The sequence below is a fragment of the Typopeltis vanoorti genome, chromosome 19 (genome assembly GCF_054136105.1).
Source record: "Typopeltis vanoorti isolate ZY-2024b chromosome 19, IOZ_Tvanoo_1.0, whole genome shotgun sequence".
NCBI lineage: Eukaryota > Metazoa > Arthropoda > Arachnida > Uropygi > Thelyphonidae > Typopeltis > Typopeltis vanoorti.
The window spans coordinates 99,798,399-99,818,355 of NC_143567.1; the positions used below are offsets into that span (position 1 = coordinate 99,798,399).

The 19,957-nt window shown below is 36.4% G+C and overlaps 1 protein-coding gene across 1 annotated transcript in view; it reads left to right on the plus strand.

Annotated features, from left to right (window-relative positions):
• Positions 1–19,691, plus strand: part of Ufl1 (UFM1 specific ligase 1) — a 430,347-nt gene extending 410,656 nt beyond the window's left edge. Inside the window, exons 16-17 of the mRNA XM_090408990.1 lie at positions 13,915–14,126; positions 18,847–19,691. Of these exons, the coding sequence (XP_090265116.1) occupies positions 13,915–14,126; positions 18,847–18,989 (355 nt within the window). The 3' untranslated portion in view covers positions 18,990–19,691. The remainder of the gene's footprint in view (positions 1–13,914; positions 14,127–18,846) is intronic.
• Positions 19,692–19,957: the final 266 nt, after the last annotated feature.

A 19,957-nucleotide genomic window follows, 5' to 3' on the forward strand; every position in this document is an offset into this window, starting at 1 on the left:
AAAATATCGCTAGTCATTCAGTAGTCACTCAGCTATCTTCCGTTGGTATAATTGTTATTCTACAACTTATTAGCTAACCGCCTCTCGACTAGTAGAATTTATTTAGCTGCTCGAGTGACTTGCCGACTCGCTATTATCGCACTGTGATTCCCAAATGCCCGATTCCAACCTAATGCCAATCTCTCTCTAATAAATCTCTAATTTCCTAACTCCAGCGTTCGTCGCTTATATATCTGTTCTCCCCCCTAAATTGCTCACGTCATTTCTTTCTAAAACTCTTTTCAATAAACTTCACGTGGTGTTCCAAAACGTGCTCGCTCACTTACATACGTTTCCATGACAACAAAACAAAATATAATAAAATTGAGCTATTACATAACGTTAAACTTTTACAAACAGTAATAAATAGACAATATTTATATTTCAATAAATGCGCAGTTAAAATATCAAATACAAATTCTTATAATATTAACATAGTAATAATTAAAATAAACTTAATAATATTTAAATACAGTCTTCTCACTATTAATACATATATCCTTTATTAAATAATTAAATATTAGACAAAATTAAAGGTAGTTATATGAATATTAAATTATAAACAATGGATTTACATTAAATAATATTTACACAAGTCTTGCTTGGTATATGGTATATTATGTTAAATGTGAATGGAAAAAAAAACAAAAATATACAAAACAATTTCATTCACAGTTTAACAATGACCTATGTCCTCTAAGAGTGAAGGCTTTGGAAGGCTGTGACACTAATGATTTTGAAAGCATATGGTGTGAGGTGGAGGTGGGCAAGACAGGATATTTAGTGGGGTGTTGCTACAGACCGAGGAGCACAGAGGGTGAGAACCAGGAGATGTTGAGACAGTTGAACGTGACAAATGCAAGAAGAATGATTGTTAAGGGAGATTTTAACTACAGCAGTATAAATTGGGGAGAGGAAGATGCATGTAGCAATAAGGGAATGGAATTTCTAAAATTCTTCAGGAACAAATGTCTTAGGCAACATGTAACAGAGGGAACAAGAGGTTCAAAAGTTTTGGATTTGGTTATAGCATCAGAAGAGCTGATAATAACTGAGATGACATCTCTCCCACCAGTTGGAGAGAATGACCATATGGTTTTGACTTGAAAAATGAATAGACATGCAGGAGTATCAAAGAGACGGGAAAATATGTGGAATTATAAAGCAGGTGATTATAATAGTCTCAGATGTCAACTTGGAGAAGTTTCGTGGAGGGATGAATTGTAACGCCGGGATATCATTAGTGCTTGGGAAATTGTGAAGGAATATTTGTTAGCAGCAATGGTAAGCTGTATTCCACGAGTGAAGAAGAGGACACTATTTGGAGTAAAGTGGATGACAAACAATATTTAACAGGAACTGCATGTGAAAAAGAGGCTATGGAAGAGAAGATGCATGAAGAATATAAGACACAGGCCAGGACAGTGACTAATATGGTAGGGAAGGCGAAAATGGAATTTGAGAAAAAATTGGTCCTTAGATCCACAGAAAATCCTTGGATCTAAGAGGATTTTTTTAGCTATGTGGCCAGTAGAAGGAGAAATGACTTTGGAAGAATGACATTGTGGGATAAAAATGGGAATAGTAACTAATGCAGAGGACATAGTGGAATTGTTCAATTAACACTTTATTGGAGTATTTCATCCTGGAGGAGTCAATTTGAATACTAGAGGGATAGGGCAGGTTTGAGGTGCAGGAGGCGAGCGCATTCCAAATACTGAGTACTCTGGATGTCAGTAAATCTGTGGAACTGGATGGTATTTTGCCATGAGTTTTGAGAGAATGTGCTAGGGAACTGACAGTGCCCTTGACCTGGCTTTTCAATGAAAGTCTGGCTGTGGGAAAGGTGCCCATGGAATGGAAGGAAGGTAAGATAGTGCCATTGCATAAGGGCAGTAGCAGACTGGAAGTGTCTAATTATAGGCCAATTTGTGTGTCATCAGTAGTTGTTAAGATCTTGGAGAAGTTAGTGAGGGACCGTATACAGCATTGGGCAGATGAGGGTAATGTTATCAGTGAGAGTCAACATGGATTTGTTAAGGGGCGCTCTTGTTTTAGGCATATGCTAGCCTTTTATAATAAAGTTACAAGAGCATTAGATGAGGAAAAGGCATATACTGCCATTTTCCTAGACTTAGCAAAGGCATTTGAGAGGGTGTCACATGATAAGCTGATATTCAAGTTGCAGCACATGGGTCTGGATGTCAGATTGATCAACTGGATTCAGGATTGGCTCTCCGATAGGTATCAGAGAGTTGTGTATGGTGGAGCAGTATCAAAGTGGCAGAAGGTTACAAGTGGGGTTCCACAGGGCTCCGTACTGGGACCTATATTGTTTAACCTTTATATCAATGACATTGTCCGTGGATTGCAAGGGGGATATTCAGTTGTTTGTGGATGATGCAAAGCTGGGAAGGGTTATTAGTAATAGTGCTGATGTGGTAGCCCTGTAAGAGGATTTGATTAAGCTAGATAGATGGGCAAATGAATGGGGGGTGTCAGTTTAATGCAGCAAAATAAAATATAAGGTCTTGAGGTTTGGGACACATCGATGGGACGCTGCATACTTTATGGGAGGAGTTAAACTGGAGGAAGTAGAGGAGACAAGAGATCTGGGGTTGATGATTGATAGAAACCTGAAATTTAGGGGACATATTGCAAAGGTAGTGAAGGTAACACATAGGATTGCTGCAATAATGAGAAGGACACTGACCTGCAGAGATAAAAGGGTTATCATTCTGTTGTATAAGACTCTGATCAGACCACACTTAGACTATTGTTCTCAGATCTGGTCCCCAGGATTTTAAAGGGATAAATTGACTGTGGAAAGGGTAAAAAGGCGGATAACAAAGATAGTGTCAGGACTGTACAATGTTAGTTATGAGGATCGGCTGAAGGAGTGTGGACTGCAGAGTTTGGTGGACAGAAGAAGGAGAGGTGATATGATTTAGACTTTTAAACTGTTGAGAGGTGGTTACAGGGTTGACACTGGGGAGAGTTCATTCGCTTGGTTGAACAGCGGGAAGGAGTCATGACAAGGGGCCATCCCTAGAAATTACGAAAGGAAACTGTGAGAAAGAGTTTGAGGAGTGGTTTCTTTGCAGTGAGGGTGGTCAAACCATGGAATGCATTGCCTGATGGAGTGGTGAGAGCGAGAATGGTCAATGAGTTTAAGGAGTGGTATGATAGACTTTGTTTTTCCTAAGAGGGACCTCCCTCGATGAGTCTTGATAGACTTGTATTTCTTAGAAAGGACCTCCCACGATGAGTCTTTTGACTCCATGGAGGCCTGAATAATAATAATAATATAAGGCTGGTGATTATGACAAGCTTAGGAGACAACTTCAAGCTATAACATGGAACAAGGAGTTGAGCGGTAAGGAAATAAATGCTGTATGGTAACTTACAAAGAAATACATAACAGCATCAATGTACGAATGTATCTCAAATTCCAAAAGGCTAAATAATGTAGGTGTGAAATGGATGAATGTGGAGCTTAAGCATGAAATCTGGAAAAAGAAAGTACTTAGTGTAGAGGACATAGGAGAGGATTGCTTAATTGTGAGTGATCAGGAGGTATTTGAGGAAATAAATAACCTTGATGTTAATAAGGCGATAGGATTTGATGACATATTACCATGCATCTTAAGGGAATGTTCCAGCGAACTGGCAGTAGCATTGGCATGCCTGTTTAATAAGAGTTTTGCAACAGCACAGGTTCCAAGGGAGTGTGGAAGGAGGGTAAAATTGTTCTACTGCATAAAAGGCTGTAGCTTCAAATTATAGGGCAGTCTGTATATCTGGAGTTGTGGTAAAGGTCTTGGAGAAATTGGTGAGAAGTAGGATACAGGAATGCGTTGATAACAGCAGTGTTCTCTGTTGTTATCAGCATGGGGTTTGTTAAGAGGAGAACATGTTTCACTAACTTACTCATGTATTATAACAAGGTGACAAATACCTTGGACAAGGGAGATGCATATACAGTGGTGTACTTGGATTTTGCAAAGGCTTTTGATAGATTGTCACATGAGAAGTTCTTAAATAAATTGAAACAGATGGGATTGATAACAGACTTCTGTGTTGGATCAGTGACTGGCTGTCGGAGAGGTATCAGAAAGTTATATATGGGGTGCAGTATCTCGAAAGAGAAAGGTTACCAGTGGTGTGCCACATGGGTCAGCTTTGGGGCCATTATTGTTCAATTTGTATGTTAATGATATTAGATTGGGTTTAACTAGTGATATCCAGCTGTTTGTGGATGATGCAAAACTGGAGAGAACAATACACAATCAGTCTGATGTTAATGCCCATTCATGCAATCTATTCAAGAGGACTTGAATAGATTATATGAATGGGCAGGTAAGTGGAACTGTTAGTTCAATGTTGCCAAGTGTAATGTCTTGAGATTTGGTAAACAACGATGGGATACAAAGTATACATTTGGTGGGGAAACTTTAACAGAAGTAGAGGAGATGAGAGATCTAGGAGTGATGGTGGACAAAGACACCTGAAATTCAGGGGCCATATTGCACAAGTTGTGAAGACATCATATCAAATAATAGCACTGATACGGAGAACCCTGACATGCAGAAATAGAGAGGTTATGATTCCATTGTATAAGACCTTGATCAGGCCTATGGATTATCGTGCACAGATTTGGTCACCGGGTTTTCATAGTGACGAGGATATGTTGGAAAGGGTATAGAGAAGATTCACAATGGTAGTCAGTGGTCTTTGGAATGTGGAGAACGAGGACAGATTGAGAGAATGTAAGTTGCAGAGCCGCGTGAATAGGAGGAAGGGGGGGGGGTATGATTGAGACATATAAGCTGGTCAGGGGTTGTTATCAGGTAGACATGGAAGAGATTTTTCATAGAATGGGAGAGGGGTGTAGAACAAGAGGCTATTGCTGGAAACTGTATAAGGAGGGTGTAAGCAAAGGAGTGAGAAGCAGGTTCTTTGTATGGAGGGTGGTTCCACATCCACAACACATGCATTGTCTGCGTGTGTTGTGGATGTGGACAAATTGAATCAGTTTAAGACGCGGTTGGATGAGCATCGTATGCAATAGTGAGTACCTGCCACGATGAGTCTCTGACTCCATGGAGTTCAAATGTTAATAATAACATTTCCTCCTCCCCTTCTGCCTTATCTGTATTCACAAAAAAACATCATACTCCTTTATCTCTCTGCTTTCAGGATGCCATCCTCATCCAGCCACATTTCACTTGTTCCAGTGATTTTTGGATGAATGAATTTGAACAATGTAGCAGTTTTGCTACCCTTGTTTTGGGTACTTCTGGCATTTGTAAACAAACATATCAGCTCGTTTCTTGTTCTATAAAATTTGACTGGCACCACTTCACAAGTGTGAGTCTTCCATACCTCCCCATGGCCATTCCTCTCTCACTATCATACCTAGAATCTTCCTCCTTATCTCCAATATCCTTGGAAACTTAATCATCTTTGCACACCCACACATTCACTTCTGTTTTCACACTTCTCACACAGCATCTCGCTGTCCACCATTATCTCTCTGTCTCTCTCTTTCTCTCTCTATTCCCTATTTCCTAGTCTGTCTTACATTTCTGCTCTCTCAATCTTTTCACTTGTGATATTCAAACTACTCATTATGGTTTGTTTTTGTAAAGGTGTTAATATAATGATGAAATGTAGGATCTTTTTTCCAGATGATGACGTAGTAATTGACTCTAACATTCAGACTACTCAAAACCACTTTGATAATTTATGTGAAAATGTGACACTGATTAAGTTGGCAGTAAAATTAAAGTCCTAAAGAACAGAATAGAAGGAAATATTAGGCTAAATTACCATATTCTTGAAGCCCATACTTACCACATCTATATACAAGCCCCTAGTGTGGTTACGGTATGTTGATGATATGTTTGCCATTTGGCCCCATGTACAAGACACTTTCGATACATTTGCCACCTACCTAAATAGTCAACACCCCCACTTCACAGCAGAAAAAGAATCTAATAACTATTTACCTTTCCTTGATACTTTAGTCACCCACCTTTCAGATGGATCACTATATTTTGTCATTTACAGAAAACCAACACACATGGGAAGATAGCAGAAGATAAACAATCACATCATCACCCAGTCCAACAGTATGGAATTTAGAAACACTTACACACAGAGCCAGAGCCATTTGTTCTAATAATACAGCTCTGTCCACAGAACTCAAATACAGCAATCCCTTGATTAGTGCATCATTTTTTTTCTATACCCAAATTCGATTAGTGCACCTATATACATCTTAAATGTTTCAGATTTTAAAAATTTTCTATTTATACATTTTTATGACTAACTATTTTAAAAAATCACTCGCCAGGATGAAATAGTTTAGTTACCGATTTAAAACATTTTACAAAGTTATTTTTTAATGGCATATTACACTATTTCCATGTACACTATGTTCCAAATTTATTGCCAAAATTTACGTTGTCTGCTAATTACATAACATTTTGATGATCATATCTCATACCTCTTGGCAATTTTCCTTACTTTTTTTATTTTAAAGTATTTTCCCAAATGTTCGTCATAAGTAAAAGAATTAGTGAGCAAAAAAGTGGAAATGTGAAAAGGATTTGAAAAGTAATTGCATTGGGAAAAAAATGAACAAGGTAAGTCCAGAGCAAATATAGGACAAGAACACAAAAATGGGTGAATCAATTATACGAGCAGTTTTAAGCAAAGCTGCTGAATACAAAGAGAAAGATAAGGCTGCTTCAAGTTCATCATGTATGCATTCGAAATCAAAGTATTATAATGATTGAATTAAAGAGACTTCTTTCTACATGGATCGAAGATTGTAACCAAAAACTGATCCCACTAAGCACTGCCCTTATTAAATCAAAAGCATCAAGTCTCTTTACAATCTTGAAAGAAAGGGCTATCAATGATGGAAAAGAAGAATTCCATGCTGGGTGTGGTTTGAGCATTTCAAAAAGAGAAATTGCCCACATAATGTTCTCATCACAGGCGAAGCTGCAAGTGCAGATAAGGAGGTGGCCTCAAATTAACTAGAGATTTTGAAGAAAATTGTGGAAGAAGGGGTTATTATGACCAATAAATATTTAATGTCGATGAAACTGGCCTTTTTTGGAAGTGAAGTTAATTAAATTTCATTCTGAGAATTTGAGTGATTCCGATCTGCTAAATTTAGATGCAAAGTGGGAAAATTCTGAAGAATATTTAATCACTCACAAGCTCAAAGAGGTTTCACAGAAACAATTTGAAAATAGTTTTCGTACAATCGAAGTTTTTAAGCAGCAATGCTTAGAAACTGACCCTGGTGAAGAGAGAACCAGTAAAATTTGCAGAAGAGGCAATAGGGCCATACCGTCAGTTGTATGTAAAAAAGAAACAGAATGCCCACCAAACTATGTTAGCTCAATTCTTTGTTAAGAAATATAATAATAAATTTATATTCTGAATATCTTTTATTGTCTTTCCACTTCATGGTTTCCTTTAATTAGGCCGTGAGATATACCCTAATTCTTTTATATAAAAAATATATTTGAGGGACAAATTATACTTTCTCCCATAGGTTATTATATTTGATTGGTGCATTTTCGATTAATGCGCCTGTTTTAAAGAATGCATTAGATGCATTAATTGAGGGATTGCATCTGTGCCATACGTTCTTGGCCAACGGCTACAATTCCTTCAAAATTAGATAAAATCTTACATAGCCCCATTATCCCTCCTCCTAATACACAGGAACACAATATTACCATTTATAATCCTTATGTCAGAGGTACATCAGAAAAGATAGCCAAAGTACTGATGAAATATATGTCCTTCACACCACATTCAAGCCTCACGTTAAATTAGTAACTCTGATTCACTCACCTAAGGATAAATGTTACCCCTAGCAAATCCTGAAGTGTATGAAGTTCCTTGTGACTTGTCCTACTATGGGCTGATAGGAAAATCCATTAACATCCTCCTGGAAGAACTTAAAAAATACCTTTGCTGCCATTATTATGGCAAGTCAGGACTGGCAGACCACGCTTTGTGCAGTTTAGAAGTCGTTTCAGATCCAAAAGATTATTTTTTGAGTCATCCATGGCTATGAAGAATTCTTCTAACCTGAACAAATATGGATGCATTAATTTGCCAAAAATTTAGGAGACCGTTAAGAGCAACTCCCACATACCTGAAATTTTTTTTTTTTTTTTTTAAATTAGAGGGCACCAAATTAGGACTTTAGATCTTTTGTCCATTACAATTGTATTGTTTTACTTACTCAGTATCACGTATACATGCTGTGTTGTGCTCTGATGATGCTGATTTGAAATTCGGCAAAATATAAGCAGCTAATAAAACATCGTTTTATAAAACAGTTCGTTTGGTGTTGTTAATACCATTTAAAAAATAAGTCATGAATAACCGTCAATGCCTAAGCATATCTGTTAGACATTCTTGAAGAAGTAAATGATTTTCAGTACCTTAGTTTCTACATTGATAAGCTGATATAGTGAAAAGAAATCACAAAACTTTTTGCTTTCATAAAAGTCTGTAGAAAACCACTCAAGCCATATTTACATATGGTGCCCAGACATTGAACATCACTACTCATCGAGCAATTAATATCATCAATAGCTTTGAGACAACATGCCTTCAAACAGTACTAGGATATATATGACAAGATCACATTCCTAATACTATAATTCTTGATTTTAGTATTATTATACTATAATACTATAATCTAGAATAGCCACTAAAGGGTTATGGTGTGTAGTGTTTGTAGAGAGCTCCTGAACAGATAAGTGTTATTTTTAATAATTGGTAAATTTGCTTGAATCTTACGTAGTATTATTTACTTTTCGTATCTTAGCATGTCAGGGTGATTTTTGTGTGTTTTCTGAGTTTCCAATTAGTAATTTGATAGATACGATTATTTGTGCACATGACGCCAATAAGGAGGAATACAATGGCATCCAGGTTGCCATCTTTGTCTAAAACTTTTAATTTAAAGGATTTTATTCAGTGTACTGTTTGTGAAATGTATGCTTTGAGGAGAGCAGTTGGAGTCTGGTTAGGCAACGATAGTGGAGCGGATGTGTGCAGAAAGTGTAAGGAATGTGAGGATTTAAAGAGTGTTTCAGGTCATGAGAGTGATATTGTTGTTGAAAGTGAGAATGTAGAAAATAGTGATATGCGAGGTATGAATAGTAATATTTGTGAGGTAGTACCAGATAGCTGTGAGAGTAGCGTTGAAAGTGAGAATGAAGGTAAACATAAAGAACAAATGAATGAATTAATGGATAATAAAAATGATGAGACAGATGCAAAAACAGAGGGTGAAAGAATTGAGATCACATGGTTACGTGGAGCAATACACAGGGCAAATCAGCAGTTGGAGTGTTGGCAAAATGTTTACCGAGCGTACCAACTAATAAACGGCAAAAGTATGATAAGAAAAATAAGAGTATGATAGTGAGTTAAACAAAATGAAAGAGCGAGTGTTGTACAGAGATTCTTTAGTAAGACGTGTGATAGATGAGAGTTTAACAAAATCGTACCAACCTGGTGCGAATGTTAAGGATGTAAGCGAGTCAATTAGAATGCAAAAGCAAAGGGTGAAAGAATTGATAGTACTAGCAGAAATGAATGATTTGAAAGGAGACAAAATGCCTATGAGAGAGGATTTGAAGGAATTACTTGAGGTAGCAAAAGAGAAGAGTGAGAGAGTTAGGATGGTGAGTCTGTTTCCGCAGTATGGCAGTGAAGAGTATAGAAGGAGGGCCAAAATTGCTAATGACTTTATGCACAGATTATGCAGGAGGAGTAGTATGGAATTTGTGGAGTGAGTTTGATGGGCAAAAGGATTTATATAAGATGGATTGTTTACATTTGAATGGATTTGGTGTATAGAGACTTGAAAAGGTATAGTTGAATGAAGTGGAAGGAAGTGGATGTGCAGAATCAGGGAAACTAGAGTTGTTAAGGGTGGGGGGGTAGATATGCAGACTTTAGAGAGACAGTTGAGTGTATGAATGTGCATAATATGCCAGAGAGAGTACGAAGGACAACAAATCAGAATGGGATTTAGTATAAGGCATCAAAATAGGGATGGGACAAATGGGCTTCTGCAATTCATGTATACTAATGCCACAAGTATTAGGAACAAGAAGGAAGAATTTTTGACCTTGGTTGGCACTTTCAGGCCACAGGTTACTGGCATTAGTGAAACATGGCTCACAGAAGATGATATAGCTAGTGAGATTGAATGTGAGGGGTGTGGTGTGTTCAGGAGTGACAGGGAGAATAAAATGGGGGAGAGTGTTATTGATGATAGCTGATGAGCTACAGCCAAAGAGAATAGAATTGGAACTGCAGGATAAAGAAAAGAGCACATTTGAGGCTATTTGGTGTGAGATTGAGGCTAGTAGAACAAAATATACAGTTGGGTGCTGCTATAGACCAGGTGATGGAATAGATGGTAGAGATAGTATGCATAAGCAAATAGAAGAAATGAGTGGAAGGAGGATAATTATTATGGGGGATTTCAACTATGGTAACATTGATTGGAAGGAGGAGAGGACACATGGGAGGAAGGAATTGGAGTTTATGCAGTTATTAAGGGATAACTATCTGCAACAGCATGTAATGGAAAATACTATGGGTCAGAGAGTGCTTAACCTAGTAATTGCATCTGAGAATTTGGCTGTAACGAATATGACCATGTTGCCACCAATTGGTGAGAGTGATCATAGGGTCTTGAATTGGTAGGTGGCTAAAGGTGTGGAATTTACAATTAAGACAGGGTACATGTGGAATTATCGGGCTGGTAAGTATGACAAGCTTAGGAGTTCGATAGGTTCAGTGCCATGGTATGTAAAATTGCAAGGGCTGGATGTTGATAGTGCATGGGAGGCGGTTAAGAAGTGTTTACATGAGGCAATGGTTGACTGTATACCTAGAGTCCGAATAATAAATCAAGTGGGGGTTAAATGGATGAATAACACCATTAAGCTTGAGCTGCAAAAAAAAGAAACAACTATGGAGGGAATTTAAGGAGAAAGGTGACCGGCAGGCACATGAACAGCATAAAGCACAGGCCAGAAGGGTAACGAGTGTGGTAAGAAAAGCAAAAGCTTTTATGAAAGAACATTAGCCATGCAGGCTAAAGAGAATCCCAAACAGTTTTTTCGATATGATGCAAGTAAAAGAATTCCGATGGTAGAGAAGTAACCAAATCAGTTGATATAGTTGAATTACTGAGCAAATCACTTTGCAAGAATATATCATCCAGGTGGTGACATTGCAGGAATGAATGAAGTGGAGGTGAATAGCCTATTACAAAACCTCAATGTCAATACATCTGTGGGATTGGATGGTATACCAGCTCGTGTTGTACATGAAGTGGCGAAAGAATTGTCAGTGCCCATGACCATTTTGTTTAATTTGAGTCTCGGGTCTAGGTTAGTCCCAAGGGGGTGGAAAGAGGGGAAAATAGTTCCACTGCATAAAGGAGGTTCCAAGACTGCTGTTGTAAATTACTGACCGATCAGCATATCAGGAATTGTTGTCAAGGTCTGGGCAAAAATAGTCAAGAGAAAAATACAGGATTGGATAGATGAAAATGGGATACTGTATGGGGGACAGCATGGTTTTGTGAAGGGTGGATCATGCCTCAGTAACTTGCTCACGTTTTATAACAGAGTGACAGCTGAACTGGATAAGGGTAATGGGTTTACAGTGATTCTACTGGACCTTGCTAAGGCCTTTGACAGGATACCACATGGAATTCTAATCAGTAAACTGCAGCATATGGGGATGGATATAGGGTTGGTGAGATGGATAGGAGGGTGGTTGATGGAGAGATATCAGAGAGTAGTTTATTCAGGAGTAGAGTCCAAAAGATTGCCTGTCACTAGTGGTGTGCCGCAGGGTTCTTTTCTTGAACCACTACTTTTCAATTTGTTCATTAACGATATAGGAATGGATCTGAGAGGAAGTGTTCATTTGTTTGCTGATGATGCAAAGTTGGGTAAAACAATAGGGAGTGCACAGGATGTCAAAATTTTACAGGATGATTTGGATAGTTTGGAGGACTGGGCTAAGGAGAATGGATGTCAATTTAATGTGGCAAAGTGTAAGGGTATGCATTTTGGGGTGAAAAGATTAGCAGCAGTATATCACATTGGTGGAATCATACTCCAGGAGATTGACGAGGGCAGGGATTTGGGAGTGTTAGTGGGTAGGGAGTTAAAGTTTAGGGTGCACATCGCAAAAGTGGCTAAATCAGCTCATCAAATCATTTGGTTACTGAAGAATACTTTGACGAGCAGAGACAAGCAAGTTATTGCTCCTCTGTATCAAGCTTTGATAAGGCCCCATCTAGACTACTGTGCCCAGATTTGGGCGCCAAGGTTTCTTCTTGATGGGGAGGAGGTGGAGAGGATCCAGAGATGAGTGACCAAGATGATAGCAGGTCTATGGAATGAACCTTATGAGAACAGGTTGAAGATTTGTTGGTTGCAGAAATTGGTTGATAGGCAGAAAAGGGGTGATATGATTGAGACATTCAAATTACTGAAGGGTTTCTATAAGATTAATTCAGAGGATATTTTTGAGAATAGGACTGGTTTTGGGAGGACTAGGGGCCATACATGGAAGCTGGGCAAGAGTGTGGTTAGCAAGGGTGTTAGAGCTAGGTTTTTTACTTGGAGAGTGGTGAATGAGCGGAATAAGCTGCCAGAGTCTCTTGTGGGTGCCATGACTGTGAATGAGTTCAAGGCGAGGTATGATAGATACTCTGTGAATGTTGAATAGTTGTTCTTGACATGATGTTAGGGCCTCCCTCGATGAATCTAAGGACTCCTCGGAGTTGCCCGTAATAATAATTCTTGAGAAATCTCTTACTCATTCATACATTTATGAAACACAAATGTAGATTACAAGAATAGAATTGGGAGTACATGGGCTGCAGACACTGGTAGACAGGAAAAAGAGGGATGATATGATAGAGGTATATAAACTTTTAAGAGGGCATTATAGAATTCCTGTTGATAAAATGTTTCATTAAATGGTAGGTGGGGAGAGGACAAGGGAGCATCTGTGAAAGTTAAGTTTGTATGCAGTTAAGAAAGGGAGGCGGGATGAGAACTTGATTTTTCTCTCATGAAACCATGAGTGACTGGAACAGTTTCACTTTTGAAGTAGTGATTGGATCTAGTCTGAAAATGAGTTTAAGAGAAGGTATGACAGCTGGTATTGATGTGGTCTCCCTCAATAAGTTCTTGACTCTTTTGAGTACTACTAGTAATAATAATATTAGTCAACTGAGATTGTTGAGACACTAACTTAGACATCCACCTTCATCCATGTTCATTGTTCTTGCTCTCCACAGGCTAACTAATGCAGACAGAAGAAGACCATGGAAACACCAGTTTTGGCAATACATAAGCAAGCTTCTTTTTTGAAGATAAGGCTACATCTGACATTTGGCAAAAAATGACAATCTGTCTCAATTTCATCTAATAGACTTTAACTCCATGAGTTTTTGCTATATGAATATTTCTGTATATAATTCCCTATTCATACATGAATAAATGATGATGATCATGTAATCATCAGTTTATCTGTTACAGTCTTAATGTCTGAAGTGATCACAAGTTGTCAACCAGTTGTAGATGGTAAGTTATACATAAGATGGTCCTTTTTCAAATAAATTTCTCTCAAGAAGGATTAGTATTAGAAAAATATTATTCATTTTATATCTTTAGCCATATGTCATTACTATATTTTTTTTTTTAGTTGTATAATTTGTTAGTATACAAAACAATTGTTTTTGGTTTCCATTATTTAATAATTTCAATTTCTTTTATATTACAGACAAATTCTAGCTAGTCATCGGCAGTCATTGTTAAGCCAGTTAGCTGATACTACAGATGCAGCCCTTTGTCTTCATCTTACTGCACATTTGGTTTTTCAGTCACAGACTCATAACATACTACATGCATCAGGAAAGTTCGTACCACAGATAATTTATTTTCTTCAAAAGCAGATTTCGCAAGACTGCTACCAGCTGCTACTGGAATATCAAGGTATCAGTGAACATTACTAATGATTTTCAAATATTGACATTTTTATGTGCAGTGGATGTTCGCTTAACATGATTCCATACACCTTAACATCCACATTACTGTGATGTTTCTTTGAACACATAAAAACAAAATCAGTCAAATCTGCTTGACATTTGATTCAACGTGGTCCTGATGTTTTTTTTTCAATATTAGGACCACATTGAAAAAATTTCCAATACATAAGAAATTCCTCCAGTTTTGAAAGAATGTAGAGGAGATTGGAGATCTGGTAGTGGTGTTGGACACAGGCCTGAACTTTAGGGGTAACGTTGAAACAAGTTGCAACTATATTTTGTCTTATTGACTTTTAACATGCACTGAATAGGTTCAAATGTACTGCTTTCCTCAATTCTTTTACTTGCTTTTGCTGGTTGCAGTGAGTAGTAAAAACTTTTCCTCAAATCCTCCCTGAAAAAAATACAATATCCCTTTCAATATGATACACTCAGGATTTAATCTTTTGATGGGGGGGGGTTGAATAGTCGATTTGAGAATACGCTACGCATTGCGTATGACCTATGACTGAGCATCTGCAATGATCGCTAATATATGATACCTGTGATTTCCTCTAGTCCTGCTCATGCAAACAAAGTAGCGCTTGAGCACTACTTTGTTCACCTTGTGTTTACAGCAGCTGTGATTCCCAAGAGCTATAGGGTATTCCCATCTTATATGACTGCTAATTCATAAGCAGCATAGAAATAGAAGACACGACATAACATAAATAAAAAAAAATTAATTTTAATTAGGAAAAGATTTTTGGACAATTTTCTAGTGTTTTTTTTCTCCCTTTTTCTTTGGGAGGTGCCAGGGCTACCTCTCCCCACCCTTATGGGTGTGCCACTGATCCCTTTCAATATACTTCTGACAATATCTTCCTCTGTTAATCAATTCTCACTGATACATATAATTTTCGACCAAATCAAAAGCACAGGCTTTTGGCATTATACATGCATCGCAACATTCCCTTGAGCCCACAGGTACCCTTGAAACTTGAATGAGTATCTCTCTAAGATTTGAGATCCAAGAGACAGCATTCATAATTCTATGATTATTCTTTACCTCAAGAGAGCCTGCTTTTTCCCTAAGAGTTTATCAGGTTCCCTATTTTTGCACATTTATTTTCTCACCATACAAAACTTTCTCCAGACACCAAATTCCAAATCCATTCCAAGTATAAATCATCAGCCATATGCAGATCTTTTCATTGTCAGTGTTATTGACATTGTATGTTGCCTCATTTGCAATCCTAGCTCTGCCTTCATTCACTCCTATCATATCTTGGCAAGAGATTTACAATTTTCTCATCTTTCAGTAACTTTTTCTTACCTTTTTCTCTGTATTCTCTGAGGACTTCTTGCCTGGAACTTGCAATGTGATTTTTTTTTTGTTCTTTTCCAGGAGTCCCACTTTAACTGCTTGAATCTACACTGAAGTTCTGATTTTTCTATCCTTGCTAACACCTTCACCACATGCTTGCCTGCCTAAATCAATCAGAGTTTCCATTAGTTTGCCACTAAGGTTTGGTTTTAGTTTCGAAACTCTTTTGCTTGAACAGTATCTGCAGTGTTCACCTCTAAATGCTGCTTGACTTCAATTCTTTTTAAAACTTTTGTGCATAGTTTTATTTCACTGTGATACTCAACTTTATCCTCTTCAAAATGAAATGTCCATCTTATTTTAGATCTCTTGTTATATCATCATTACTTGATTGTATTTTTTCTTCATGTGATTTTATGTATATCTTTATGTTGGAACATACTGTTGGTAATGCTGTTGTATGTTCTAAAACAGTGGCGGCTCGTACATAAGCACTGCAACACTCCCAAGAAAAAAATGAAAAAATGAAATTTTGTTTGTATTTATAAATAATAACAATGCTGACAACATTATATAAATGCAATACAACATGTTAAAGGTTACAGCTTATGTTTTGACATTGATTGAATAGTTACTAATTGGAATTGTTTGATTAACGCTTTAGATTATGAAACAAATGCACTGCGATCTAACTCAGTGTCATAATTATCACATTCGGCCAATTGCAACTAGACTCGCCGATATTCATTTGCGCTTCTCATTGCACTTTACAAGTGATTCCGACACTGCTCATTTTGGCAGTGTATCATATGCTTGCACACGTTATTTCTGTGAGATATGAAACTTTTATTATTGGTGTGTGTTTGTGGTGAAGGTGAACTATTTTTTGTAAAATAACATATAATTATTTATTTATTATAGATACAAGGCTGAATTATGATGAGTGTCACTGTTGAAAATATGAAAAGAATTATATTTTTTCAATTATCATTACACGAAACAAATGCACTGCGATCTAACACAGTGTCAGAATTATCGCGCCAATTGCAGCTAGACTCGCCGATATTCGTTTACGCTTGTCATTGCACGTTACAAGTAATTCCGACACTGCTTGTTTGGGCAGTGTCATTTACAGATTAATTGTATGTATGTGCGCATGATTTCTGTGAGATACGAAACTTTTATTATTGGTGTTTGTTCGTGGTGAAATATTTTTAATAAAGCAATTTTTTAATATGTAAATTTATTTATTAATAAATTGGTTACTGATTTGGAAAAAAATAATTTTTTTTTTTAAATTTTTATTTTGTATATGCAGCATTTAAAATTTTCACTGACTGCCACGGGTTCTAAATGAAATCCAGCAGGTACTAATCCATGGTGTGTAAGATAGAATGCCTGAGGAGTTTTTGCCTGGAGGAATGATAGAAAGTGTGGCTATGGCAATTAACGAGGTAAAAGGGTGGATGAGATGATTATGGTGGTGGGCATGAGTGGGTGGCAAGAAATTAAGTTCATTCTCATCATCAGAAGGATACATGTGTATGGGAACCAAGCTACATGCTGTTGCACTCTATAAAGGTAAATTAAATCTACGTTGTAAACATAGATTTAAATTACCTTTATAGAGTGCAACAGCATGTTGCTTGGTTCCCATACACATTTATCCTTCTGATGAAGATCTCAATACAGGGGTCGAAACATCAAGTGTTATTTTATTAATAAGTAAAATAATCATTTCAACACGTGTGTTTTGTGTCCCTAAATTCTTAAATATGAATGATATGATTGAGACTTTTAAACTGTTGAGAGATAGTTACACGGTTGACACTTAGGCGTTCTTTTGTTTGGTGGAACAAGGATAAGGGGCCATCCCTGATTTCTTTGCATGGAGGGTATTTGAACCATGGAATGCATTTCCTGATAGAGTGGTGAGAGCACGAACGGTCAATGATTCATGGTGGTATGATAGACTGTGTTTTCTAAGATAGGCCTCCTACAATGAGTCTTGACTCTGTGGAGGCCTGAATCCTAATAATAATAATAATAATTTTAACTTTGCTCTTTTCTCGAGAGTTTTCTGGAATATTTCTGTGTCTAGGATTAATTTTCTACTCAGCTGTATCTCCAACGAGATCAGCTTTTACTTTACTACTTTCTTTAATGACACATTCTTCTACATCTTCTTTTCTACACCAACTCTCACTATAGAGAACTTCCGGTAATAGTTAGTTAGTTATAGTGGCTAGTCTTAGTGAAGAACTTACTTTAGAATAACATTTTTTGTAGGGACATTGGTCGGGACTTTTCTGCAGTTTCTTAGATGTAATGAGTTTGTTATAATGGTGTTTGCTGTGGTGAGAGTTGGCTGTAAGTCTCTTCTCAGCATCCAAAAAATTAGGTTTTCTCTTTCACTCAAGGCATTACTTTACCACTAAACAACTAACTATATGTACTGTTCTTGCATTTATGGTGGGGGGACTCCATAAAAGTACTTGACTTAGTGCAACTGAGAACAATTAGGTTGATTAAATGCATCATCTCTCACCAGTTCACTCTACTCCACATGACATAAACATTCAATGCTAGTTGCTTTCATCTTCAGATGGCATTATACATGCACTACAATATTCACTTGAGCCCACAGGTACCCTTGAAGCTTTTAATGTATATCTCTTTAAGATTTGAATCAGTTATCGATTCCAGTTTTGATGAATTTGCATCAATAATTCCCTTACTCCCTTCTAAATTTGTTAAGATGCACACAACAGATATTCATCACTGCTTCACAGTTCGTTTTCAAACTCGCAGAACAAATTTTACTTCATTCATTCATTCATTCCTTCTGTTGCTGCTGTCTTTTGGAACAGTCTCTTATATATTTTCTAAAGTGACTGTTCTAAATTTTCTAAAAGATATCCATGGTATATACTAATGTACTGTAGGTTGAACAAAGTCTTGCATATGAGATTAATGTAATTAAAAATAATAATAATAATAATGAATTTTGCAAGTTGAAATTTGTCCACATTAAGCAATTACTTGTAATTGGCCTAACATTCAAGAAGTTTGTCTTCATGTTTAATGTTTAATACTATAGCTACTTCTTTCTTTCGGTGATTACTGTTGCCTGAATATAACATCTTATAATTATTATTTAGAAATTTATCACCGATTTTAGTCTTGGTAACACCAATTTATATCAATACGACACAGTATGATGTTAATGATGTATCTGGGTTTATAAAACAACTATATACATAATAGTGAAGTAAATGTCAAGTTCATTAGTAATTATATGTAACTCTTTAAAAAATCCTTAAAACATTATGTTAAATTATTTTGTTTATTCTTTCCACAGAATTGGTAGTAAAGCATATCACTTTGGGTAATTCATGTGAACAGCAGGATGAAGTCGCAAATAAATTGGAAGAGCTTATGCCAAAGATTAAAGAAATTGGAGTAACTTACAGAAAATCATCTCTGTCCGAATCAGAACCTTGAACCAAGTATATTTTTTTATACTTGTGCCTTCCTTTATCATTAAAAAAACATGTACACTGGTGAATACTTTTATATGCAGAACAGTAAAAAAAAAAGTTGAATACAATCTATTATATGGAATTATTTGTTGAAGGTACTCAAATTTTATTCTTTCATTTTTCTCATAAACAAACCATTCACTTTCAATACTACTAAATTGCACATATAGATTTTCCTCCCATTAAATGGATGTTGTACTGACCTCTCTGTTACTGCTATATAATGCCATTGCTCAATGATGTTAATGTTTTTATTCAAAATATCAATATGTGGAATCTAAGCAGCATATTTTTGAAGTTCTAACTTCAACATATTTGTAAAACTGTGAATAATTATGATGATGATAACTTTGTAAAAATGGTTTAATCAGAATGAAATTTTGTAAAATGATGCAGTCATATCTATATTTTGTGCATTGCGACAGATGAGAGTAACTAATTGTAATTACATTTTTTTTAATACGTTAAATGAGAAGCAAGAAGGATACCATGGGTTTCATAGCAATCTGCCCTTCATTAAAATGAAGAAAACAGTTGTTTGCACAACTATTCTCTACTTACTGAGGTAGTCATTAATGAATGAATGTCATGATCCATTAATTTCATGTTGATCATATATGCCTCATTTCTAAATTAAATAAATTATTTAGCAGATTTTATTTCATGTATGAAGTATTTACTGTATTCATTTATTTGATTTATGAATATTAAAAGAGTCAATGTTTTTTTATCTACTGTGCTACAGCCCAGTTTAAAAAAATCCATTTTAATAGTGATATTTAGTTATTATTAATTATTACTACTACTAAAATGTTTACTTATTTATTTATTTTAAACTGGGCTGCAGCACAATAGACTGACTCAAAGTAAATTAAGTGTGATTAACTCAAACAGAATGAATGTAAACAGGCATCTCCATTTAATTTATAT